At 49.5% G+C, this 27,436-nt stretch overlaps 1 protein-coding gene across 1 annotated transcript in view; it reads right to left on the reverse strand.

The window, feature by feature from the left end:
• Positions 1-8,058, reverse strand: part of CWC25 (CWC25 spliceosome associated protein) — a 132,727-nt gene extending 124,669 nt beyond the window's left edge. Inside the window, exon 1 of the mRNA XM_078645622.1 lies at positions 7,950-8,058. Within this exon, the coding sequence (XP_078501748.1) occupies positions 7,950-7,967 (18 nt within the window). The 5' untranslated portion in view covers positions 7,968-8,058. The remainder of the gene's footprint in view (positions 1-7,949) is intronic.
• Between the last annotated feature and the right edge of the window lie 19,378 nt (positions 8,059-27,436).

Here is a 27,436-nt window from a genome sequence, read left to right on the forward strand (position 1 = left end):
TTACAGACCAGGAGAACAAGCAAGCCTAAGGACACAACAGCAGAGGGCCAATAATAGGTCAGTCATTTTCACTGAGGTTTTCAGCAGCAGAAGCCTGGGAATTTGCAAGTAAGGAGCGGTGAGATATGTCGAGTTTTTTAGCAAATGCCAGTGCCTCTCTAGGATGCGGAAAGGTAAGAGTCTTCTCACCCGGTTTGACACGCAGTTTGGCTGGGTATGCTAGTGAGTAGGGGATCTCATGTTTCTGTAGGATCCGTTTGGCAGGTAAGAACTCACGGCGAGCCGCTTTAACCGTGATGGTATAGTCCGAGTAAAACAAGAGGTTGTTACTTTGGTGGTGGATTCCACTTTTTCCCTGGCCGCCCGGAGAGTGGCATCGCTGTACCTGAAGTTCCATATTTTGGCGATGATGGGACGTGCCGGCAAACCAATAGCCGGGCGGGGGCCAGGGGAACGATGGGCGTGCTCAACGATAAAAACCGGTGAGAGGATGTCACCAATGAGCTCCCGAGCCAGCTGTTCCACATAGTTCTCCATGCGAGAAATGTTGGTGGACTCGGACACTCCAGTGATGCCAAGGTTACTTCGATGTGAGCGCGCCTCCAAATCCTCGTTCTTATCACGGATAATGGCTAGCAACTTGTCCATCTTTAGCAGTTTTGAACGGTCCTGGGTAGCGGCATCCTCTGCGTCAGACACCCTGGTCTCAACATGAAGGAGTCGGGCATCGTAGGAATCAACCCGGGACTTCACCGTGTCCAAGCAGGGTGCTCAAGGTGCAGCCAGCCGGCGGAGGCCCAGCTCACAGATGGGCCGCTCGTGAAGGAAGGAGGGAGCCGATGGGCTGACGATTCGGTACCAGGCAGCCGCCGCAGTCAAGCGACCGACCAGCCGAAGTGGGGGCACAGCGTCTGTGGCGGGCGCAGGGGTGGGCTGGACGCAACAGTTAGCCCCAGGCAGCAGGTACAGCGACGAAATCCAGCACCGAATCAAATGTGAGTGCGGCCCAGGTTTTACCAGTGATCTACAGCACGGTGGGGGTGAGTACCACAAAAGAGGAAAATAAGTTCTATAAACCAATGTAAGTTGTAGAAGTACTGAGCAATGCTGTACGGCTAGGTGATGGAAGAGTATGGAATTTGTAGAAAATAGCTAAATGTTTTGTTCCCTCTTCCACAAGAAATAATATTCCAGATAATGGGTTTGTGATGGATGGGGTGTTGGATGAGAACATGGATGTCAAAAATGTTATGGAAATACTGTATATAATGGTGGTGATTGATTAGATGTGCCTACTTTTGCAGACAGATAAGTTGTAGGCAATGAGTTTCTCTCTCGAGAGGGTAAAGACAAAGAATCTTTTTCTCAAAGGTGTAACTTCTAAAGGGAAATAATTTTTTTTTAAAAAGAGAGAGAAAAGACCACCAGTGTGGTTGAAAGATTATATATCAGAAAGTTTTCCTTTGTAATTATTTGTGTGTGTTTATTTTTATATCTTTTTAGGTGGAAAAAAATACAGAAATTGGAAGATATTTGTTTTTGAAGGTGTATGGTATGTAGGGTTCATTAGCCTGTTTAAAAAAATGAAAAGGGGGATGTGCTATGGTGTTATATAGGTATATTGCGCTGTTACTTTTACAAATGTCATTCAATGTAATGTATGCCTTTAACCTCTTCGATGCTCATGACGGAACGGTTCCATCATGAGCGTCAGTTGGGCTGTGCTTATGAGGGAACCGTTCCGTCACGGGCCCGTTGGCTCAATAGAACCTTCAGCACAGCGCGAAAATTCGCGCCGCGCTGAAGGGGTTAAACTCTCATGACAGAGCGAGAGTTAGAATGTAACTAAGTTTGTGTGTGTTCTGATTCTGAGTTCAGTGGTTAGCTGTGTTTGGAGACGTCAGATGTGTGTCCTGGCGCTCGCCTGCTTTATTTCTTTTAACTACTTTTTATACCAATAAAGGTATTTAAATTATTACCAGCTTTCTTCACTTCAAATTGGCGACGAGGGGAAACTATTTTTATATATATTTTTCAATTTTTAATCAGATTCGGAGATTATCTAACAAGGAAAAAATCGTTTTATGCGCTGGAAGAAAAAAATCTGTATTGCGGATCTGAAGACTGTTAAAACGAAGTAAGGAAGGAACAGAAATATTTCTTTGCGTTTCATTCTTGGACTCTTTAAGGTAAGGGAGCTCGTTACCTGGCTTCGTTGGGGTGGCCGTTAGGGATTTCGCCATCGGCTGCATTATTCGAGCAGCGGCGACATTCCAAGAGGCGAGGAGCGTGTCGGACTGCTGACGTAAGGTGATGTCAGTAAGCAGGCACGCATTCTTGGAACGCGAGCCGAAACGCATCAGGACCGAGCAGGCAAATAGAAACTCTTTTCTTGGCACAATTTAAGTGGTCCGTCTCCGTCTTATGCGTGGATGCTGTTGAAGGACGGAGTGTTGCAATAAATATATATATATATATATATATATATATATATATATATATATATATATATGGGCTATTAGGCAGCCCACCAACTGAGCGCCGGCACGCGAGGGACACAGCTGATATGCAGACCGTGACTTCACGGGAGTGTTGGTGCAATCTCGCCAACCTATGACCCAGCGATACGGCATCCTGCGGGTTGGAACGTTATGCAGGGACTCGAGGGGCCAGGACTTTAAAAAGCGACCTCATCAAGTTTGCCGAGCCCCACAACGCCTACAAACTATCCGAAATAACTGCAGTTAAAAGCTGCGGACATTCAATTTCGGCAACACGGACATGAGGCGCGGCAGCAAGAGGTGTCTGAAGAAGGAGCAATCCGAAATGCATTATACCTACGCTGTCCAATTGCCATTAAACAGCCTCACCTGAAATTCCCTGCTTGTGGCTCTTTCCTTTCACACTGCTGGAGGGCGGATGCTGATATATATATATTTATATATATATGGAAATTGAAGCGGAGCGCATTGCATTTATATTCGTGGCAGTTTTAAGAAGTTACAATCACAAGGAAAAGCATGTGAGATTGTCGGGACCCGGCGAATTTACATTAATTGGTCTCTTGTAGAAGGAAAAGAGATTAAATTAAAGTTATGTTTTAGTTAAGGAGGAAAACATTATATTGATAGGTGATAGTCTTTTTATGGAACAAGGTGATCAAAACAGTGACATTGTTGAAGGAAGCATGAAACAGCAGAATTTCACAATCAGTAATCCACACCTGTTTTGGGCTACAGGCTCACAACCTGGCATTAAATGGGAGGAGTGGAAGGAATATTTTATAAATTATATAAATGCGATTGACGAAGAAGGAAAATGAAAGCAGAACAGAAAAAAAGGATTCTCCTCCATTTCTTGGGGCCTGTGGGGTTAAAAACACATTCCAGGATGAGTAAAATTGTAGATGCTGATTTGGACGTTTCTGAGAACAGTCTCAAAGACATGGATAGATATTTCGCACCTAAAGTGTGCATCAGAGTTATTAGACACAAATTCTTTCAGAGGAAGCAGAATAAGGGTGAAATGGTTGACGAGTGGCTTCATGATCTTAAGAAACTGGCTATTGACTGCAAATTTGGAACTCTTCATGATGACCTAATAAGAGACCAACTAGTCATGCACAACAGTAACTCACCCATACAAGACCGTTTGTGGGTAAACGGGGATGCATCGTTAGATGACGTACTGGCTATCATAAGGAAATTGGAGATGTCAGACAGATGCGCCACAGTTATTAAAGAATCAGGGAAAGATTTGGATAAGGGAACTGGAGCTTTGTTTACAAGACAAGGTACTTGTATTGGATGATGAGAGTAAATTGGGTGAGGTTTTGAGTACGAAATTCCCTAAAGTTTTAGGATTTGAACATATGATTGTTCTTAAAGGATCTGCGGAACGTAAGGTACACAAGGCAAGACATATTCCCATGTTAATTAGGGAGGAAGTGAAAAAAGAGATACAGTGGCTACTAGATAAGGGAGTAATTGAAGAAATCGATACATCAGAATGGATTTCTCCGGTGGTGATCGCGCAGAAACCGAACGGAAAAATTCGTTTATGTATTGATTTACGCCATCTGAACAATAATATTGTGATAGAAAGGTTCCCATTACCAAAAATTAATGAAATGGTATCTTCTTTGAGGGGTGCAACACGGTTTTCTACCATTGACCTCTCTGCTGCTTATCACCAGGTGGAGTTAGAGCCAGAATCTAGAAGTCTTACGGCTTTTATCACGCCTTTTGGTTGTTACAAATTTAGGCGTTTGCCTTTTGGATTGGCGTCAGCCGCAGCTGTTTTTCAGCGACTCATGCATAGGCTTTTTGGGAACATGGAGGGTATTTGTTTCTTCCAGGATGACATATTAGTAGCAGCTGCCAACAAAGATGAACATGATTCCAGGCTAAATCAAGTATTTGAAACATTAAAAGCAGCTGGATTGACTGTGGAGTTGTCAAAATGTAAGTTTGGACAGAGAAGTGTGGCATACCTGGGTCATATTATAAGTGAAGAAGGGGTTATGCCAAAACCTTCGTTGGTTGAGAACATTGTAAAATCACCTGCTCCAACCTCTAAAGAAAAAATAAGATTGTTTCTGGGATGGCAGAAAATTGCGCTAAATTTATAAATAATTTTGCGTCCAAGGTACACAATATTTGTTCTCTGTTGAAGAAGAACGAAAAATGTATATGGTCAAAAGATTGTAAGAGAGAATTTTCGCAAATTAAGACTGATTTACAAGGAGTGAGTGCATTAGCTAGTTGTGATCCAAATTTGGAGTGTGTTATAACGACTGGTGCAAGTGATAAAGAACTTGGGGGGGTGTTATCACAGAAAGAGAAAGAAGGCAAAGAAAAATTATATTATTTGCTTCTAGAGCACTGTCCCCTGCTGAAACCAAATACCCAATTATCGAGAGTGAAGCAATGGCTTGTGCATGGACGTTCGAGCATTTTCGCCCTTTTGAGTGGGGAAAGCCTGTAATCATTTGCACTGATCACCGATCTTTAGTTTGTATACTTTCAAGTGATAGAACCGCAGTTGCGTCAGCTAGGTTGCCGATAATATCTATGCGGATGAAAGAGTACATCTATAAGATGATGTATGTACCAGGAAGGGAAAATGTTGTGGCAGATTGTTTGTCAAGGCTGCCCATTCCGTTGGAGGAGTGCGTGGACGATCCTTGGGGGAAATTTAGTGTAGCTTTTATACAAGACTCAGGAGCACCTGCAATTAGCAAAGAGAGTTGGACAAAGGAACAACGTAAAGATGATGTTCTAGGGAAAGTTTGTAGTTACATTTGTAAGGGATGGCCTAAAAAAGTTAACATCACTGATTGTATGAGGCCTTTTTGGGAAGTTCGTATGGAATTGTCTTGCGAGAATGAGAATCTGATGAGGGGAAAAAATTGTTCCTCCCAGTTCTTTAAGTAAAAGGATTTTAGATCTGTGTCATTGAGGGAAATTTTGGAGTGGTTAAAACTAAATTAGTTGTGAAAGATGCATTTTGGTGGCAAGGAATTGACAAGAATGTGGAGGATTATGTTAAAAGTTGCCCTGTTTGCTGTATAGCGGATAAATCGTTAAAAACTTTGAGACCTAGTATGCGTGAAGGACTGATCCCTGATCTTCCTTGGGACACTGTAGCAGTGGACATCTTGGGGCCTATTGGATATTTGAAAGAATATGGGCTAGTAGCTATCGACCTTTTTACTACACGGCCCGGTGTAAAATTTGTGGAAAGAGTTGACAGTGAGACGGTTCTGGAATTTTTAGATAAAATATTTGTAATGGAGGGACTACCAGTTTGTATTCTAACGGACAATGGCGTACAGTTTTTGTCTAGAATGGCTAAAAGTTATTTTGAAAGGTGTGGTATTAAGCATAAGACAACCTCACTTTACAATCAAAGTGGGAATGGCACTGTGGAACGTTTTAATAGAGTGATAAAAGATGTTATACAAGCGTCCTTCAATAAGCATCTAGATTGGAAAATAGAGATGCAGAAGGCAGTGTGGTCTTATAGGATTACTTCACATATAAGCACGGGTTTGCCTCCATTCATCATGATGAGAGGGGAAGAACGCCTAGATGTAAGTTTAACCCTGGGTGGTTAGTGCAGGGCAAAGTGCAACAATGGTCACTATTGATGTAAAACAGGATTTGGTTTCAGTACACGCTAAGAGTAAAGAGTACTATGACAAGCACCATGGTACTAAAGATGTTCAAATTAAAGTGGGTGACTGGATTTGTGTTAAAAAACCTTTTAGAGTTCCTAAAGGGGATAGAAGTTTTGAGGCACCTAAACAAGTCATAGAAATCTTAAGAAATTCTGTTAGGCTTGATGATGGAAGAGTAAGAAATTTAAAGAATATTGCTGTTGTTGCAAATCATGTGGAAGAGAATCTGGAACATGATCGCATCCAAAATTTTGAATGGATTGAAGATTATTTTGAGAATAACAATTTACAGTCCCAATTAGGGGGTGATGATTCTCATAAAACTTGCTTAGTCAGAATAAAGTTGATGAAAATGTGACATTATCCACCACTAATGATTGTTCAGGGAATTCCTTTTCTCCTGTTACAGAGGGAGGGGGGGGAAGGGTGTGATGCTGAAGATAATACAACTTCAGGAAATAGAACTTCTAATTTTGAAATTGATGTTGATGTGCGCAATAAGAGAAAAATAGTTTTACCAAAGATGTTCAATGAATATGTGATGTAATGTATTGTATTTGAATTTTCTGGTTCTTTTGTTGCCTTATGCATTATTTTGTATTATCACCATTTTAGTTATTATTATGTCATTCTGGTTTTTTTTCTTCTCTCTCTCGCTTCTTCTCTTTTCTTTTTTTATAGGAGGGGGGATGTGTTATATAAGTATATTGCGCTGTTACTTTTACAAATGTCATTCAATGTATTGTATGCCTTTAAACTCTCGTGACATAGGGAGAGTTAGAATGTAACTACATTTGTTTGTGTTCTGATTCTGAGTTCAGTGGTTAGCTGTGTTTGGTGCCGTCAGCTGTGTGTCCTGACGCTCTCCTGCTTTATTTCTTGTAACTACTTTTTATACCAATAAAGGTATTTTAATTATTACCAGCTTCCTTCTCTTCATATGGATATGGTACTTTGGAATGGTAGGCTGGAATAGCAGAATGTGGAATGTGAGATGATGTATTAAAGAATGTATGACGAGTGTGGTAGAATCTACAGGGGACGGTTTGGTTAGAGAGACAGTGACGGGATTTGAAGAAGGCCTAACCTATTTGTACCTATTCATCGTAATAATGCCCATCGGAGTCCGGGGTGTTAGATGACCCTAAGCAGGACATGCAAACACCTGCCCCAAATTACAAATGGCTTTATCCGCATTGTCTGTCATGCGTGACACCCTCAGCCATTCGTGGTTTTTTTTAACAGCACTTTGCAAACTGATACTAGCAGGCTCGTTCAGACAATGATATACAGAAAACATAAGCCAAAAATAGCTGTGGCTAAAAAGCTAGCAGCATTTAACAGAGCCGTTGAACCTGATGTCGTTAAGTCATTTGACGTGACTGTTACTTAGGCGAACTGGGTCACACCGAGCTCGCAGGTGTCCCATTCTTATGTATAAGGAGTTCATTTCTGTGCATTCTGCGATCTGTGCTCCTGTTCACAACTAAAAAATCAGAACTAGTCTCAAAAAGGCAAAGAAAAAAAACAGATTTGGCTATACTATTCACAAAGGAATCTAAGAACATTAAGAGGTCTGGTCACACACGAGCCTTTTCATCTCAAAACAGATCCTTAACATTACCACCTCCTGACAACAACTATTACAAATCCCCTCCCGCTGAAAGAAACCACCAGATCAAGCCAGTCCCTCGATCTGAGGACTACTTAGGTCAACCCGATCGCACCTAACATCAACCCAGCACCCGTCATAACCGCTCCATCTCACCAAGTCACCCCCGCCCATGCCTTCGGTATCTTCGTTCTCCGGTGTTTAGTCCTCCAATATTCCAAAGACTTCCGGATTCTGCGCAATCACCGCGCGCCTAGCCTTCAATGAACAGGAAAGAGACGCCGACAGGTCCAAACAAAAAAAAAAGCCGAAAAGAAGCCAAATGTATAAAACGACGAGAACAGGTTAAAAAATATTTTCAGGTTAGTGGCAGTGGAACTTTTAGGTAATAAGTTTGGAGCTTCATATTTCTGTTTAAAGTGATCCTGTGAGTGAGAATTGCATGCCTCATACATGAAACTTTATCGCAAGCCGTTCACCAAGAAAATACATGCCAAGGTCTTCAATCCTAATTTCTGTACTCAAGTAATCGTAGTGCTATGTTTATAATGATAACAACAAAGATACGTTACTGTCTAAGAGCAGTCGTAAGCACAGGCACGCACGCACCCACACATGCATGTTTGTATCACTGGAAAAAAAAAAGTTCAACGTTATTGTTCAGTAAATTCAGAGCCCCCCCCCCCCACCCCCCCTCCAAATTCGCCAGTTATGATTTGCAGTGCATTCCATAACTCATACCATCCGCCGTGCTTTATTTTTTAGTCAGGCAAAGTGGTGAAGCGGTATAAACAACACACGCATGAATAATGTAATAGTAATGACCAACATTTCTACTAATACAATTATCAACATTCATATTATTACGGCTACTGATTTAATTATTAAAATTAGTCCAATTAATAATGATGGCGTTGCTAAAGTTATTTTATTATGATTCTGCTGCTGACTGGGTGAGCGTGCATATTAACTGACGTCCTCCTCACCAGGCCCCTGCTCCTAATACTGTGACCTGCCGGGGGCGAAGGTGCCTCCTCTGAGGAACCCCACCATGGAGCGGAGAAGCGACAGCCAGAGCCCCTGCCTGAGGGAGAGCCCGGAGCAGCGGAGCAGCAGCAGCCCTGCGGGCCGGGGGCCCCAGGGCTCGAGTCGGGGTACCACGCGGGTGGACGTCGTCCCCCTACTTATTTAACCGGGAGCTCGATAACTGGAGCGAATGGAGCCACACATTCACTCTTTGGCCTCTCTGGGGCGAGAATGGAGCAAATGGAGCCACACATTCACTCTTTGGCCTGAGAGGCCAAAGAGAGAATGTGTGGCTCCATTTGCTAAGGGGTGAGCGAGGGGAGGGAATGAGTCTGATGGTGCAAGCTACCTTTCGTGACGTCAGCGTCCCCCCACTTCTTTTTTTGGACTTGTGCCCTGGCCGGGGCCCTCCCCCGCTCAAGGCGCCCAGGCTGGAGCAGAACGGCAGCCCCCCGGGGCCGGCCCAACAGCTCCATCAACAAGTCCCTGGCAGGTAAGTCTCTCGAGGCGCCTTGAGGCCCAGCGAAGAGTGCTCTTTGCAAAGCGCCAACCAAAAAACAAAGAGCAGCCGGGCCTGCCGGGCGGATTGATTTGCCAAGGTCCAGGTTTGTGTGTCTGCAGGGCTGCACTACAGGAAGAGCGACGCAGGCTGGTACTCTCCCTACCCCCAGCCCGCGCCGCCAAGCGGAGTGGGTGGCATTGTGTGGGCACTCGTCACTTGTGTCAAATACAATGCGAGGTGGTTTGTTTTCTTTGCGATTTGTCTCTATCCTCTGATGTTCTGTTAATTGTTTACTCGCATAGCGCTTAGTTAGACCCGGGGCCCTTCCAAGCGCTCAGAGTGTGTTGGACCCGGCCTCATGGCGTGGTCCTACCCCTCCCGCATGGCGGGCCCAGGGCGACATCGGCCCTCCTCCGGACCTCGGGCGGCCCATTCTGCCCGACCCTGCACGCCCCAACACCACAGATCCGGCTACCATCCCGGATCCCCATCATCGGCCTGGCCCCAGCGTAGGCCCATCACGACCTAAGCACGAGGCCGTGCCCGACTCCATCTTGGGCCCACCACGTCACGACCACATGGCCTCGACCCCAGCCTCGGCCCCAGCAAAGCCCAGACATCGAGGCACCAAGATTCACCCAGGTGGTCGAGTGGCCACTCGACAGATCCCGGAGGGAGAGGAGTTTCGATGGCCCTCCAGCCGTCCCCGAACGCCTGGTATCGATCGCCCTCCGGCCTCCCTGGGCGCTGGCTCCACCCCCCTGCTGGGTGTCTGGACACCATCATCTCGGCCCCTCTGGCCTCCAGGCGCGAGGGTCCGGACATCAAAGGACCTCCGTCCTATATCTGGGCCAGCCCCGGAGTAGGACGCCAGTTGTATCCTGGACTGGAAGCCCTGCTGACGCTGTCACGGCCGACACCAGACGAACTCATCCGTAACCCGACGACCATCTGAGAGCCTGCTGGCGCTGCCGCGGCCTACCTTGCTGAAACATCTGAGAGCCTGCTGGCGCTGCCGCGGCCTACCTTGCTGAAACATCTGAAAGCCTGCTGGCGCTGCCGCGGCCTACCTTGCTGAAACTTCTGAGAGCCTGCTGGCGCTGCCGCGGCCTACCTTGCTGAAACATCTGAGAGCCTGCTGGCGCTGCCGCGGCCTACCTTGCTGAACCATCTGTTAGCCTGCTGGCGCTGCCGCGGCTCGACCTCTCGGAACCCCCCGGCTCGAGGATTGAGAGCTGTGCGTAGGGTATCCCGTCCTCCGCCCAGAGTAAGACTGTCCCGCTACCTTACCCCTCTTTGCGAGACTTTACAGATCCCTCGATCTGCTTGTACATACTACCAGAAACCCGCAACCTTTTACTAGCTATAAAAGCTTAAGAACTTGACCTCTTGTGTGGTGTCCGTTTGTAGTGTTGTGATTACTCTGCTGTACGATCCTAGGAGAGGACCCTCATTCAGGAGGCCTCTCAGTAAACGCTCGGCTACTTCTCGACGGAGGGGTGGACCTAGGGGTGGTCAGTCAGACATCTTCTGCCTCCCCCGGGTCGCCTTTCTAACATTGGTGGCAGCGGTGGGATCCGAGCCCCGGCAGATCGTACAGAGAGTGATTCACTCGCTACCCAGAAAAACCCACTGCGACCATGAGCACAGAATTCCAGAAGGAAAAAATGGAAGACTACAGTCACAAGGAACTGAAGCAATTCTGCAAAGATCTAGGCATCGCTACCACTGGCTTAAGCACCAAAGAAGATTTCAAATCGGCCCTGCAGGCCTGGGTGGACGCCGGGGAGGCGCCACCCCCGAGGGAAGATAACCCGGGCCCGAACGGAGGCCCGGAGGCTCAGCTGAATCCAGCGGGAGAGAGACCCGCAAACCCAAACCCGGGCCTCTCCCCCGAAGACGCCCGAGAACGAGAGAGGAACCGGCTCCATGAGTTGGAGCTTGCTCGACTCAAACAAGAAGGAGAGATCCAACTGGCAGAAAGGAAGCTAGCCCTCGAGCAGCTACGGCTAGAAGGAGACCTGGAAGAAAAGCAAAGACAAAGAGACCTCGAGGAGAAAAAACTCATGCTCGAGCACGAGCGCGTCCTCAAAGAATTAGAATTTAAAAACAAGGCAGGCGAGACTACCACCTCCGGGAGTAAGACCTCACCTCCCCTGGTGGACACGAAGGTGCACATACCCAAGGATGTCGTCAAAGAGTACTATAAGAACGACGACATCCAGCAGTGGTTCAAAGCTTACGAGGTCGCCATGGCCGCCCATCGAGTACCCCTCAGGGACTGGGGGGCCGGCCTGTGGGGGAAATTTATCAACGAAGGGAGAGACGCCCTGCTGGAGCTCCCTGATGCCGAGAGGACCTCGTACGAGCACATGAAGACCGCCCTCCTCACTCGCTACGGACTCACCCCCGAGATGTACCGGCAGCGATTCCGAGACTGCAAAAAAATCCCCGGTACCACGTGGGTAGAATACGTGAACTATTACAGTAGAGCCTTCGAGGGGTGGACTCGGGGCTGCCAGGTCACCACCTACCAGCAGTTGGTCGACCTCATTCTATGGGAACACCTGTCCAATAACTGTTTCGTCGAACTCCGGCAGCACCTCCTCGACAGCAAATTGACTGAGCCACGAAAACTCGCTGTCGAGGCAGACCGATGGGCCAGCACCCGAGTTCCCCGGAACATGATGGGAGATTACGGCCGGGGGTCCCCGGGGAACCACCGCCCACGAGGGGGCGGAGTAGGCCAGAGCCGGGGTCGAGACACCCCCCAGGGGTCATCCCCTACATCCACGTCGCCATCCCTGGCCCGGAGAGGGGGCCCCCCAGCCAGGCCGGGGCCCCGCCCGAACGTTACGTGCCACAGATGCCAGCGACAGGGGCATTATGCAAATGACCCCCTCTGCCCGATGAACCAGCGACCCGGCACCACCGGGCCACCAGCCCGCCAGATCACAGCAGCTGCCCTAGGTGAAGAAAGAAGGGAGGAAGAGGACGACGACCCCGAGCAGGCCGAGTGGGAGCCCGCCGCCATGACCTTAGCCTGCCTGGGTACTCACGACATGATCCCCCGGGGGCCAATCCCCGGCAACACCCAGAAGTACCGCCAGTGGGTCACCATCAACGGTCGCCGGACCGAAGCCCTCCGTGACACTGGGGCCAGCGTGACAGCGGTCCGCTGCCATCTGGTGACCCCGGAACAGATCCTTCCTAACGTCCTGTGTCCAGTCCGATCCGCAGATAACTCCAAAACTATGTGTCAGATGGCCCGCATCCCCTTCGAGTGGGGGGGAGTGTCGGGCGTGCTGAAAGTGACTGTCCGCGACGATGCCCCCATGGACTGCCTCCTTGGGAACGACCTGGAAAGTTCCCCCTGGGCTGGCGTCGAACGAAGAGAGCACCTGGGGATGATAGGCCTTCCCGAGTGGGTCTGTGCGACTACCCGCTCCATGTCCGCCCGAGCCTCCGCCCCAGCGGGGGAAGCTCCAACAGAGGAGTCAGAATGGCCCGCACCTCCCCCGCCCGTCGTCCCCGAGGACGCCGACACCGGGCCCGGCCCCCAAGGGCCCGACCAAGAAGATCTCACCGAGATCGACCGCCTCCCGGAACTCGCTCAATGGCGCCAAGAAGGTGGCCCCACCCGCGAACAGTTCCGGCAGGAACAGAAAACCTGCCCCTCCCTCGAGGGGATGCGACGGCAAGCCGCTACGCAAGCCGCCGGAGACCCCGCGGGGTCCCACTGGGTCTACTGGGACAACGGCCTCCTTTACAGTGAGCAGAAGATTGCCGAGCTAGGGGCCGGCCGGGTGCTGGTTGTACCCCTCCGGTTCAGAGACTTCCTCCTGAACTTAGCACATGATGTGCCCCTCGCCGGGCACCTGGGCCAGGACAAAACTTACAGCCGCCTGGTGACCCATTTCTACTGGCCAAAAATGCGAACTGATGTACAGAACCACTGCAGGACCTGCCCGACCTGTCAAGCCAGCGGGAAGAGCGGGGGGAAAGTCAAAGCCCTGCTCCAGCCGTTCCCTGTGGTAACCACCCCCTTCGAGCGAGTGGGAATAGACATCGTAGGGCCCCTGGATCCTCGCACCTCGCAGGGGCACCGTTTCATCCTCGTCCTGGTGGACCACGCCACCCGCTATCCTGAGGCCATCCCTCTCCGAACAATCACGGCCCCCGTGGTGGGCCGAGCCCTCATGAGCATCTTCTCCCGAGTCGGCTTCCCCCGAGAAGTCGTGAGTGATGGGGGTTCCAACTTCATCTCGAAGCATATGCGGTCCCTATGGCAACAGTGCGGGGTCGCATATAAGTTCACCACCCCGTATCATCCCCAGGGAAATGGACTAGTGGAACGCTTTAACCGGACACTGAAGGGAATGATCAAGGGCCTAGAAGAGCCCCTCCGGCGCAAATGGGATGTCCTGCTGCCCTGCCTCCTGTTCGCCTACCGAGAGGTACCCCAGAAGTCCCTGGGGTTCAGCCCGTTCGAACTCTTGTACGGACACCCGGTTCGAGGCCCCCTTAGCCTGGTCAAGGAAGGCTGGGAGACAGCGGTTCGAGATGCCCCACCGGATGTCTACCGGTACCTCCTGACCCTCCGCAATCAGACGCGGAAGTTCAGGGAACTTGCCGAGGCCAACCTTGAAGCCAGTCAGGAGGAGATGAAACGCTGGTATGACCAGAACGCCTCGTCCATCGAGTTCGAGCCGGGCCAGCAAGTCTGGGTCATGTCTCCGGTTGAACCATGTGCCCTCCAGGACAAATGGACGGGGCCCTTCAAAGTGGTGGAGCGCAAGAGCCCCGTCACCTACCTGGTAGACATGGAGTCCCCCAGGAACCCCCTCCGGGTTCTACACGCTAACCGGCTCAAGCCGCACTTTGCACGCACCGAACTGAGCCTGCTGCTGGCGACCGATGACGGAGCTGAAGACGACTCCGAGCCACTACCAGATCTCCTCAGCACCACCGAGAAAGACGGCTCCTTCGAAGGGGTCCGGCTCTCCTCTACCCTGACCCCGGAGCAGCAACAAGACTGTCGGAAGCTGCTGGGGCAGTTTGCGGATCTGTTTTCCCTCACGCCGGGGGTCACCCGGTGGTGTGTCCACGATGTGGACACCGGAGACAGCCCCCCTGTGAAACAACAAGCTTTTCGAGTGCCCGACCGGGTTCGGGCCTGCATCCAATCCGAGGTGGCCAAGATGTTGGCCCTGGGGGTAGTCGAACCCTCCAACAGTCCCTGGGCCAGTCCCGTTGTCCTGGTCCCGAAAGCTGCTTCCCCCGGAGCAGCGCCCGAGCTCCGGTTCTGTGTTGACTACCGGGGACTGAATGCCGTCACCAGGACCGACGCCCATCCCATCCCCAGGGCGGATGAACTGATCGATCGCCTCGGGCCGCCAGATACCTCAGCACCTTCGATCTCACGGCGGGGTATTGGCAGATCGGCCTTACCCCTGGTGCACAAGAGCGATCGGCCTTCTCGACGCCAGATGGCCACTATCACTTCAAAGTAATGCCCTTCGGCATGAAAAATGCGCCGGCCACCTTCCAGAGGCTAGTAAATCAGGTGCTGGCCGGTCTAGAAGAATACAGCGCCGCCTATCTCGATGACATTGCGGTGTACAGCCTTCACTGGGATGAGCACCTGTCCCACCTCTGGGAAGTCCTGACGGCCCTCCGGCGGGCTGGACTAACCATCAAGGCCAGCAAATGCCAGATAGGCCAAGGGTCCGCGACCTATCTAGGACACCAAGTAGGGAGCGGTCAAGTAGCTCCCCTCCAACCAAAGGTAGACGCCATCCGGGCCTGGGAGCCCCCGGTCACCCAGACCGCCGTCTGAGCCTTCCTGGGGCTCACCGGATACTATCGGCGATTTATAAAAGACTACGGGAGCATTGTGGGGCCCCTCACAGAACTGACCTCAAAGAAACTACCACAGAAGGTGCACTGGACCCCCACGTGCCAGACAGCCTTCGAGACTTTAAAGACGGCCATGTGCACCGCCCCTGTGCTCCAGGCCCCCGACTACAGCAGAGAGTTTGTAGTCCAAACCGACGCCTCGGAGCACGGCATCGGGGCGGTCCTGTCCCAAGTTAACCCCGAAGGAATCGACCGGCCTGTGGCCTTCATCAGCCGACGCCTCCTGGCAAGAGAACAGCGGTGGAGCACCATCGAGAGGGAAGCCTTTGCCGTGGTGTGGGCCCTCAAGAAGCTCCGGCCCTACCTCTTCGGCACCCACTTCCGAGTCCAGACCGACCACCAGCCCCTGCGTTGGTTGATGCAGATGCGGGGAGAAAACCCGAAACTGCTGCGCTGGTCCATCTCTCTACAAGGGATGGATTTCACTGTGGAGCATCGCCCCGGCAACGACCACGCCAATGCCGACGGCCTGTCCAGATTCTTCCGCCTCGGCGAGGAGAATCCCCAAGAAAGTGGGTGACTCTCCCCTGCCTTCAGCTGGGGGGGACGCGTGTTGGACCCGGCCTCATGGCGTGGTCCTACCCCTCCCGCATGGCGGGCCCAGGGCGACATCGGCCCTCCTCCGGACCTCGGGCGGCCCATTCTGCCCGACCCTGCACGCCCCAACACCACAGATCCGGCTACCATCCCGGATCCCCATCATCGGCCTGGCCCCAGCGTAGGCCCATCACGACCTAAGCACGAGGCCGTGCCCGACTCCATCTTGGGCCCACCACGTCACGACCACATGGCCTCGACCCCAGCCTCGGCCCCAGCAAAGCCCAGACATCGAGGCACCAAGATTCACCCAGGTGGTCGAGTGGCCACTCGACAGATCCCGGAGGGAGAGGAGTTTCGATGGCCCTCCAGCCGTACCCGGACGCCTGGTATCGATCGCCCTCCGGCCTCCCTGGGCGCTGGCTCCACCCCCCTGCTGGGTGTCTGGACACCATCATCTCGGCCCCTCTGGCCTCCAGGCGCGAGGGTCGGGACATCAAAGGACCTCCGTCCTATATCTGGGCCAGCCCCGGAGTAGGACGCCAGTTGTATCCTGGACTGGAAGCCCTGCTGACGCTGTCACGGCCGACACCAGACGAACTCATCCGTAACCCGACGACCATCTGAGAGCCTGCTGGCGCTGCCGCGGCCTACCTTGCTGAAACATCTGAGAGCCTGCTGGCGCTGCCGCGGCCTACCTTGCTGAAACATCTGAAAGCCTGCTGGCGCTGCCGCGGCCTACCTTGCTGAAACTTCTGAGAGCCTGCTGGCGCTGCCGCGGCCTACCTTGCTGAAACATCTGAGAGCCTGCTGGCGCTGTCGCGGCCTACCTTGCTGAACCATCTGTTAGCCTGCTGGCGCTGCCGCGGCTCGACCTCTCGGAACCCCCCGGCTCGAGGATTGAGAGCTGTGCGTATGGTATCCCGTCCTCCGCCCAGAGTAAGACTGTCCCGCTACCTTACCCCTCTTTGCGAGACTTTACAGATCCCTCGATCTGCTTGTACATACTACCAGAAACCCGCAACCTTTTACTAGCTATAAAAGCTTAAGAACTTGACCTCTTGTGTGGTGTCCGTTTGTAGTGTTGTGATTACTCTGCTGTACGATCCTAGGAGAGGACCCTCATTCAGGAGGCCTCTCAGTAAACGCTCGGCTACTTCTCGACGGAGGGGTGGACCTAGGGGTGGTCAGTCAGACATCTTCTGCCTCCCCCGGGTCGCCTTTCTAACAGAGTGACCCAGAGGTCTCATGATAGTAACAACCATTGCTTTTTTGAGAACTGCTATAAAATTAACGCGCTGCTTATGTGATGTGTGAATTAATCTGCATGCCTGTTTTTAACAGAGCAGCTATGAGTGTTTGCCTGTTTCTAAGCGCTATTATATTTGTCTTCTTAGCTAATGGAGACACAGGGTTGCAATGACCAGAACTAAGGGCCCGATGTAGGTAATCCTCATTTACCGACTCTAAAATACAGAATTTTACCATTAGGAAAGGGGGGGCCGCTCGGCCCCCACGCACACATGGCTGGGCCCGGCCCCCCCTCCACCAGTGCTGGTTGGGCTGCGCGTCCCGCAGTTTTGCGCTTCCGGGTCGAGGGGGAGTGATCGCAGCGTAGGGGGGGTTTAAGAGCCTGGGGTGCGCGGGAAGCGGCCTCTTTGTGCCCGCGCTCCCCAGGCTCGCTCCTCGCCCCGCTGTGGGGCCTTTAATTTTCTTTTGCTTATTTTGCAGGTTATAAGGAATCTTCGCGGCGTTGGAACACTAGGACGTCCGGCGGATCGTGGACTTTCCTGAAGTGCTTCGCCGCTGCACCGGACGAGCGTGGAGTTTGCGGCGACCCACGGAGTGTCGAGAGCAGCTGGGCCTCGTGCGACCAATGCGGTGAGGGACTTGTCGGCGGAGAAGGCAATCGCCTCGAGGGATCAGCTGCGTCGGTCAGCTGCGGTGCGAGCGGCTGCCTCCACCCACCTCGTCCTTTAATGATGGTGAGCGTGCGCCTGTTTGGTAGCGTGATTGGTGTCAGATTGGGAAGTAACATCACCAGGGCAAATGACTTACAGGTGATCTCCTGTAGACAATGGTGAGCACAATGCACATATAGACGGCTTCTATTTGTGACTGGGTTACTGGCGGAAACCCATATTCATAAGCTGCGGGTAGCCTGTCGGGTGTGAAGGATCACGGTTACTTCTTTAGACTTCGAGCTACCTTTTAATAATACCAAACTGAAAACAAAGACACGGTCATTCTCTTCCCACGTGGCGGGTTATTTTACTTCTTAAGAGTAATTCACTAAACTGCTGGGGAGCAGTTTGGTCCTGCCATGAAATCTCAAATATGAAACTTTGGGTTCACCGCCGTTTCACTCATGAAATGCCTGAGACGGGTGGAGTGCATGGAACAGCACCTGCCACTCCCACATCCCGGGCGAGAGCTGGCACTGGAGCACTGCGGATCTGGGTTAGAAGCTCGGAGTCAGCGCAACATCCTGTGATTCTGGGCAATTCACTTAACCTCCCAGTGCCCATATAGAGAGAGAATCTGGATTCCCTGAGGGGTGATAAGAAGCGCTATAATAAATGTACAGGCAATAATTGTGTTATCTGAGTGAAATCTGCCTGTCCCTGGTTCTGTTGAAACCTCAATGGAGTGGAGTTAGGGAGCTTTTAGCCCTAGCTCCAAAGTGGTTCGCCTCAGATACACGGGGTTAACGTGTCACGACCTGCTGTGACAACAGCCTTCCTGTCCTTCCTCTCAAACAAAAAATACAGGAACCTTTGAACGTCAACACTGAAGGCATCTTTCTACTTTCTACCTGCCAGGAAAGGGGGGGTCACCCCGCCGAGCTCGTTAGTTACAGCGCTGTGAGGGGTATGTTACATGGTTTTGGTGAGGGAGTGCCCATACGGATCCTAAAGTTTTTGTTTTATGATCTCCTGCGCAGGCTGGGGCGTACAAATTGTATGCAGCTAGGGAGGCATTACAGCTCTGCTGCTGCATTAGGCAGGAATTAAAATTTAAATGGTGTCATGAAATAGGTTGCTTAGAATTTTTAAGTAAGAGTGAAGAAGCGACGCAGGAATGTCACACCCTCGTGAGGTAATGCAACACAATCAGCGGGCTGTGTGTGTCATGAAATATTATGTTTACATTTTTTAATTTAGAGAGGCAAGCTGCTTTTGGAATAAAATGGATATCCCACCAATTTATTATTAAGTGTTCTTTACAACAGGGCTCCTTTCTCATTACATATATATTATTTTCTGATGCTAAAAGAGACATGTCCCTTATTGCACAGGTTGGCCCAAATTCACTATCATTCACGCAGTGCAGCACTCCGTCAAATGTCTTAATTTGTTCATCAAAATCCTCGTTGATCCATCCCAAGTATCAGCAGGCATTTTCTGAAAGAAGATGCGCATGTGTAGGTGGTTACTATATCACATCTTTGCATGTACCAGTTGCATCTACTCATTCATGATGGGACAAATCGGCACGCGAGGAAATCGGGCTCGGTTTTGAGCCATGACACAGGTGCTCTGTTTTCTGGACTGTAGGTGCTCCCACTGCTCACTTCTCAATTGTGGAGATGTTATGGCATGACGTTCTGCCCGGAGAGCGTTGTAGGGGGAGGGAACCCCTGTAAAGAGAGTCATTTTCTCTATGGCTTTCCCTTCTCTTTTTCGAAACATCGTCGTGGGGTCACCAGGGTTTTAAGTAGAATAATGTTGCAATATTATATACGAGCCATAGTTGCTGCTCATTTATCTTATACAACTAAAAACCTCGTAGGTTTGATGTTACTCGTTGTCGTATCGTATTTCTGGCTGAGGTTATTGTAAACCACGCCCTTAATTACATTGGTCACGCCCAGTTGAGAGACACATTCCCTGTTTTCATCCACAATTTATGTGCAATGCTTGGCGCGCTCCACGCTGTCTGTAGGATGTTACTTTCTTTATGTGAACAGACAGGGGTTTTTAAGGAATAACGCTACCCGCCTTCTCCGCGCAGGGCCCCAGTGTCCAGAGCAAGGAGGGAGCTGTGCATTTCAAAGTACTTACAAAATATGACGAGGTACCAAGTAGAGTGTTACTTTTGTTTAGTTACTCTACACATAAAGGTGGATGTACGTTGTAATACTGCAGTGTACTCACTTGTATGATGTCACCCGTGACCAATTTTACTAGTCCTGCGGTTAGTGATGTGTTAGTAAGGTCAAGCCCAGCGCTGGCGGGGGCAATGGGTGGGGCTAACTGAGGTGGCCGCCTGACTAGGACCCAGGCCCAATGTTTTCTATTTGACGAATTAAGCACTGTGGATCTAACTAGCTTTACCCAGTAGAAAGCCTTGGTACACTATTCGAGTGTGTGTGTGCTGCAGTATGTTATGCTCCCGTTGTAATATAAATTTACTCTGTACAGTGCCGCCACCCCTGGCGGCTAGGACTGCACTCTACCAACCAGCCAAATATAAACATTTGATCATGGGAGAGGGAGCCAGGTGGGAAAGTGCGAGGATCTATGCAGCATGTTACCTCTGGATAGGTTTTGTGCAGACCTGAACTGGGTGCTCCTTCGGGCAGGGATGGAGCTATACTTCTCTGAGGGCACTAACGAGTTGAACAAATGTAGTGTGCCACTGATGTTGAGAGTGCTCTATAAGGGGGCTGCTTTCCACCTAAACTTGAGAACGAGCCAAAATTCACTGCTTCTTTATTGCGTGATCTCTGCAGCATTTTATTTTTGTATGATTTTGTTTAGACTTAAATTGGGGGCTCCCGTCTGTAGGGACGGAGATATACCTCTGAGTGCTCTAATAAGGTGAGGAAATTTAGTGTACCTCTGATGTTGAGAATGCTCTATATGGGAGCCGCTTTCCAGCTAAACTTGAGAACTACCCACATATGTCTGTTTTTTTATAGCATAATTCTTGCAGCACGTCGTTTCTTGTCCCTAAAGTTTGTGTTTCCATAGAGGACAGGTCTCGTGTACACATAAACTGGGTGCTTCCTTGGGTAGGGACAGAGTTATACCTCTATGAGGGCTTTAATGAGGGCAGCACATGTAAGGGGTTGTCCTTTAATTATGTCGGGTTGGCTTGGAGGGTATTTTTACCAAAAGCCAAAGCTTAATGTCGTGCCGGGAGTGGTAACGGGATTGATAGTTATAAACAATATTGGAAACTTCTCTATGCTAATGGCCTCTCTTGGGGTCCTCCCCGCGAGTAACGTTTATGCGAGTATGGGCCTGGACCTTGGTGTGAAAGCCAGTCTCTCAGGTTGGGCGGCACTCTATTGCGAGACACGCACGTTAACCATGTTCTGTGCAACTCAAAGCAGAAAAACAAACGTGGGACTGGAGTATTTCAATTAGAAGACGAATAATACCATGGAGGGGGCCTAGTAATGTATTTAATTCGGGAAAGCAGGGATACGTAAAAGATTCTTGTCTCATTGATTATTAGGGGGAGTCCGAAACGCAGTGTGATATTGTTGCTGAGAGTACTATGTACGGGAGCTGCTTTCCAATCAAACTTTAGAACTATCCAGAGTCTTCTGCTTTGGTGTTCTGGTATATTGATGTAGCATTGTCTCTCTGAACGGGCTTTGTTTAGACTTATACCCGGTTTGCACTCGGGTGTGGACAGGGTTATAGCTCTCTGAGGAGGGTGAAACACAGGTCAGGGGATGCTTGTGATCATGTCAGGTTGGCTGGGATGGTATTTACCAGAAGCAAAAGTGGGGAGCATAAAAGGCTCTTGTGCCATGTTACAGCCTGGCATAGTTAGGGCTGTGCTGATCCTTTGTGTAAAGACTTTGATGCCGCACTGGCAAACAGACTGTCCCTTTCAAACTTATATCCTATGCATAAAGACGTGGGTAGAAAACCAGGAATAGGAGGTGATGTCCTTGTCGGCAGCAGAATTTTTTCTTTTAGTAACAATGAATGTGAAAATAGGAAGCCATTATTACAGCCTAGCATGGTTAGGGCTGTGCTAATCCCATGCTTAAAGACTTTGATGCTGCACTGGCAAACAGCCTGTCCCTTTCAAAATTAGATCCTATTGCCTAAAGACGTGGGTAGAAAACCAGGAATAGGAGGTGATGTCCTGGTCTGCAGCAGCATTTTTAGTAACAACGAATGTGGCACTGCACTTCACACTGTATCGTCCCTAAGGAGCCATGAGGGCGCTATTGTATTCACTGTGGACCCCATGCGCTGCACTGCACACTGGGTACTATTCTTTAATGAAGGTCATTCTACAGGGCACTACTCTCTCCATAACACTAATCCGAACACACTACATGGGACACAAACTGAGGCTATGCTAAACACTTACAGTTGGAAGTGTTAATGAGGATACATCTGGCGCTAATCTTATAAAAAAACTTAGCATGTGATGGCAATGTAAGACAAGCACGTGTACTGCAGTTATCACCAGAAACACTAATGGTTTGTGTTTTTCTTTTCCATTTATGTATGGCCGGGTCCATGGTGAATAACTGTGAAGTGCTCCACACCACAACAACTGCAACAGGTGCACAGCCCAAGGGATGCGTACGTCAGGTAGAGGATGGCAAGCAACAACGTCAAGTGTGATGGGCGAGCGATCAAGGACGCAGGAGGTGCCAGCACTGGGTTGATTGTTTTTGGTGTGTTAACCCTAGATTGGGCTGGCCGCAGTAATGTAGCGGGATGGTGCTTCTATTAAAATAGCAGTATTTTCCTTACCAGGAAATTGTATTTCTACAGTAACGGCGCCTGTGCTCGCAGGGCCACCAGTGTCAGCATGGTATATTCATAGGTTACCAATTGGTAGGGCCAACGTTAGTGATGGGGCAGTGCACAGGGGTGGGCATTGCTAGCCTGGGCAACCCCAGGAATAATAGGCCTATGCAACACCTTGTCGGGAAGTGGGGACTTCCATAGTAAAGAAGTAGACATACACTTAACATTTCCCAGAGCGTAGTGGCCAGGTGTGGGTGGTTAGCAGACTTCACGATACGCCAGTGGGAGGTGTACACATATAGTTCCAGGATACCCCTGGTCACAGCAACTACAGGGACCCCAAAGATTAGGTTAGGGGTCCATTTGACAGAGTCAGGGAATGCCCTATGGATAGGGAACAAACTAGCAGGGGTAGAGGGTTTTGATTAGGGAGATATGACCTTTCAGTGTGGGCGGTTGGGGGGGCCAGATAGTCGGTCAACTATGCTGGCCTGTGGCGGTAAGGTCATAATCGGTGAGCAGCAATTTAAGGTCCTTAGGTGGGGGCGGCCCCATTCACGAAAGGGGTCGCCCAGGGGGAGGGGCCATTGGTCTCTCCCAGAACTTCAGGGGCAGGATATCCGCTTGCTTGGGTGCAAGGGAGGGGAGTCACGCTTTTCTCAGGCTGGTAGCCACCCCACACATACACTATGCACTATGATGCTAAGGGCGCGAGTGTAAGGGCCCTCCTGTTATGGTTAAATAGAGTTCACGGAGCGCACGAGGGTAAACGGGCCCTTGTCGCACATGCGCATCTCGGACGTGAGAGCGTAGCTGGGTAAAAGGATCTGACACCGGTTAGCGACCTTGCCGTAGGACCAGAAATTATTAAAAATGCAAATTGTTATCAGGATGTTAGATTCGGTTAGGAACCACGCTGTATTAGACATTTGTTAAGGTTAGTCCACCATACCTGTCTAAACTGGATGTAAATCTAATGTCTGAATTTTGCATTTAATAATTACGTAAATAATGTTATTTTATTAAAATTTTTTATTTTGTTTCATATTTTAATAAATACGGCCGGGGGGTCTCGAGCTCGAGACCCCCTGCCTTCCAAAGAATTCTGTTGTTGGTCTGATGAATGTGTGACTGTAGTATGCACGTTAAGGGGGGGGGGTGGCCGGCAGTCACAGACCATGAGGAAAGGGGGGGCCGCTCGGCCCCTACGCACACATGACTGGGCCCGGCCCCACCTCCACCAGTGCTGGTTGGGCTGCGCGTCCCGCCAGTTGACCCGGAAGCAGTTTTGCGCTTCTGGGTCGAGGGGGCGGGATCGCAGCGTAGGGAGGGGTTTAAGAGCCTGGGGAGCGCGGGAAGCGGCCTCTTTGTGCCCACACTCCCCAGGCTCGCTCCTCGCCCCGCTGTGGGGCCTTTAATTTTCCCCACCCTCCATCCCCTTGTAGCAGAATTCTGGTGAGGACACTGGTAGGTATAAGGTGTAATGCTATGCAATATAGTAAGAATAAATGTTTTTCTTCCTGAGGCCTTTTTTCCCCGTTTACAGACAATGTTAATATGTATATGTTTTCTGGGTGTGTTTTGCTGTTGCATTAACTCTTTTTCCTTAGGCCTTTTTTCCCTCTTAGATTAGTAATGTCGTATTTATTATGTGGGTCTGGCGGTAAGGTCATAATCGATGAGCAGCAATTTAAGGTCCTTAGGTGGGGGTGGCCCCATTCATGAAAGGGGTCGCCCAGGGGGAGCGGCCATTGGTCTCTCCCAGAACTTCAGGGGCAGGATATCCGCTTGCTTGGGTGCGGGGGAGGGGAGTCACGCTTTCCTCAGGCTGGTAGCCACCCCACACATACACTATGCACTATGACGCTAAGGGCGCGATTGTAAGGGCCCTCCTGTTATGGTTAAATGGAGTTCACGGAGCGCACGAGGGTAAACGGGCCCTTGTCGCGCATGCGCATCTCGGACGTGAGAGCGTAGCTGGGTAAAAGGATCTGACACCGGTTAGCGACCTTGCCGTAGGACCAGAAATTATTAAAAATGCAAATTGTTATCAGGATGTTAGATTCGGTTAGGAACCACGCTGTATTAGACATTTGTTAAGGTTAGCCCACCATACCTGTCTAAACTGGATGTAAATCTAATGTCTGAATTTTGCCTTTAATAATTACGTAAATAATGTTATTTTATTAAAATTTTTAATTTTGTTTCATATTTTAATAAATACGGCCGGGGGGTCTCGAGCTCGAGACCACCTGCCTTCCAAAGAATTCTGTTGTTGGTCTGATGAATGTGTAACTGTAGTATGCACGTTAAGGGGGAGGGGGGTGGCCGGCAGTCACAGACCATGTCGGTATTCTAGATTCAGTAAATGAGATGTAGCTAAAAATTCTGTATTTTTTAACAAATCGGTAGGATTCAGTAATTGCCATTGATTCCTATGGGCCTTGAGGCCCATGGGAATCAATGTCAATTACCGAATTGGTAAATACCGATTCGGTAAAAATACCGAATTGGCAAGGGGAACAGGGTGTCACTTTGACCTCCTGTTGCACCCCAGATTTTGACTTGTGTGCCATGTGACACACATACATGCCCTTAGCCAGATGTGCATGTACACAGGAATTCGTTATTTACCATGCAATAGTATTACATGGTAAATAACGAATTGGTAATGGCCTGTGGCACTGTTTGAAGTGCCACCTACATCTGGATTTACCGATTCGGTAAATTTACCGATTCGGTATTTTACAGAATCGGTAAATTTACAGAATCGGTAAATATACAGATTCTTTAAATATAAGGCTCCCTACATGTCAAACACCAAATACCGGTCGGTAACGGCCAAAATCGACCGTTACCGACCGGTATTTGGTGTCCTACATCTGGCCCTGAGTCAATAGGGTCAAGTGAGAAATCCAGTGCTAGAATTCAGATGTGTTTGACTCACAGCGCGCCCCCCTTCGGATGGTCTGGGAAACGAGCACAGTATTCTTAACGGTGTCCCGGGGGGTGGGGGGGTGTCTCTCTTTTCGGAGACTCTCGAGAGGGGGAGCAGTCACTCTTCCCTTAACCCCTCTTAAAGAAGTTCCGTCAGCGGTGACTCGGGTGTCAGCGAGTGCTGTTCGAAAAATACACGCAAGCAGACAAACTATATGTATTTAAAAAGTTCAAAACTCCACCAAACAAATACATTTTTCATTTAGGGAACACCATTTTAAAGGACGCGTTCATATCAGCGTATAAACTTTAATATTACTTCGGTGAATGCATTTTTTCTCAGTCACAGTAACGGGAGTTCTGTGTTTAAAAACTATTAACAGTGGTGCGTAATTTTAATTCTGAGCTCTCGCGATGCGTTTATACAAAGCTTAAAATAAGTACGCACCTGGTTATGTTATACCACAATCAACCAACAATCTGCGCAGAATATAAAACTGTACAACATGTCCAAAACCTGCATTTTTTTCTGGCGTGCGCAATGGTTTTGCGAAGTTGATGCATAAAATAAACTGTGCATCGCATTGTTTTTTAGAATAGTTGGGCCCTTTTCTGATAAAGGCTGTTAATTTGGCGCGATAGAGAGATTTGGCAAGAAAAAAAGAGCCACTTGGTTGTGCAGAAGCGGACCGGCCCGTCTCCAGAAGCTATTATTCCGCACGCGCACAGCTCTTGGCCTGAATGGCTCAAGAAGGACAGACCGAAAGGGTGAGCCGAGATTCCCTTGTGTCCGGCTTATGCCACAGAAGAGGGGGAGATATTGTATCAAACCCTCAATAGGGGGTCTCACATAAGTTCAGGATTGTTGAGCTTATGTCAGGGTTCTAGGAGCTCCTCATAATTACATTTACACGCCCACTCAATGTACATGGAACTCGTGTAGGTAGTCACTGGTTACTTAACACGGATTCCTCCCTCCAGGACCTATGCTGTTCATCATTAAATGAAGCTACCAAGTCTGCCAGGGGTCTCATAATACTGATCTATGCTGCACTTTGAAATGACTAGTTTGCAGCCAGTGGCACTAAGGCTCTTTACAGTCTTAACATGTCTGCCACCGAGATCTGTGTGCACCCTGCAGCTCGCAGGTTCAATGCTGGCCAGTTCAATCTGTTCTAAACCCGAGGAAGAGGAAATACACAGCAATGAAGGATCACCGCTTCTTTACAGCTCCCAGAAGCTGCCAGGCTCCAGCGCTAAAACGATTATTATTCGTAACATCGAGCGTATTCGCAGCTTTATACGCGTCAAATGCGAGCGCTCTGTTAGAAAGCCAAGGTAGGCATATTTTCAGACACTTTTTCCACTTTTGCCAGCCATTTTTTCCCTAGCGATTTACTACTGTGGTTTGATTTTCCCTTTAAAAAAGTTATCGACGGAGCATTTTGTTTTTTTATTCAGAATTTAAATAGTATAGCTCACTCCTCGTTTTCGAATTCTATGTCAAACACACCTCGACCATCCGTAAAGGGAGGAGAGAGAGAGAGAGAGAGAGAGAGAGAGAGAGAGAGAGAGCGAGAGAGAGAGAGAGAGAGAGAGAGAGAGAGAGAGAATGTGTTTATGTGTGTGTTATTATGTTTATGTGTGTGTGTTTGTGTGTGTGTTTAAATGTGTGTGTTTATATGTGTGTGTTTGAGTGCGTGTGTGTGTTAGAGAGAGAGAGAGAGCGAGAGGGATTAGACAATGATTTAATTCTTGCAGTTTAGGGTCATTCCCCCCTAAGAAGATTTTTTGCTCCCTTGTGTGTATTAATGATCATAATAAAAATAATAAAATCATATGGTATACAGAAATCTGCACACATGCATAATTAAACACACCACTAAAAGCAATATCATGTAAGATACAACACACTAGACAAAATGAACATTTGAACTAAAACTCCAGACAGAAGATCAGGCTAACTGAACAGAAGTAGTCCCCTATCTGAC

This window comes from Lissotriton helveticus, chromosome 5_1 (assembly GCF_964261635.1).
Source record: "Lissotriton helveticus chromosome 5_1, aLisHel1.1, whole genome shotgun sequence".
Lineage (NCBI taxonomy): Eukaryota > Metazoa > Chordata > Amphibia > Caudata > Salamandridae > Lissotriton > Lissotriton helveticus.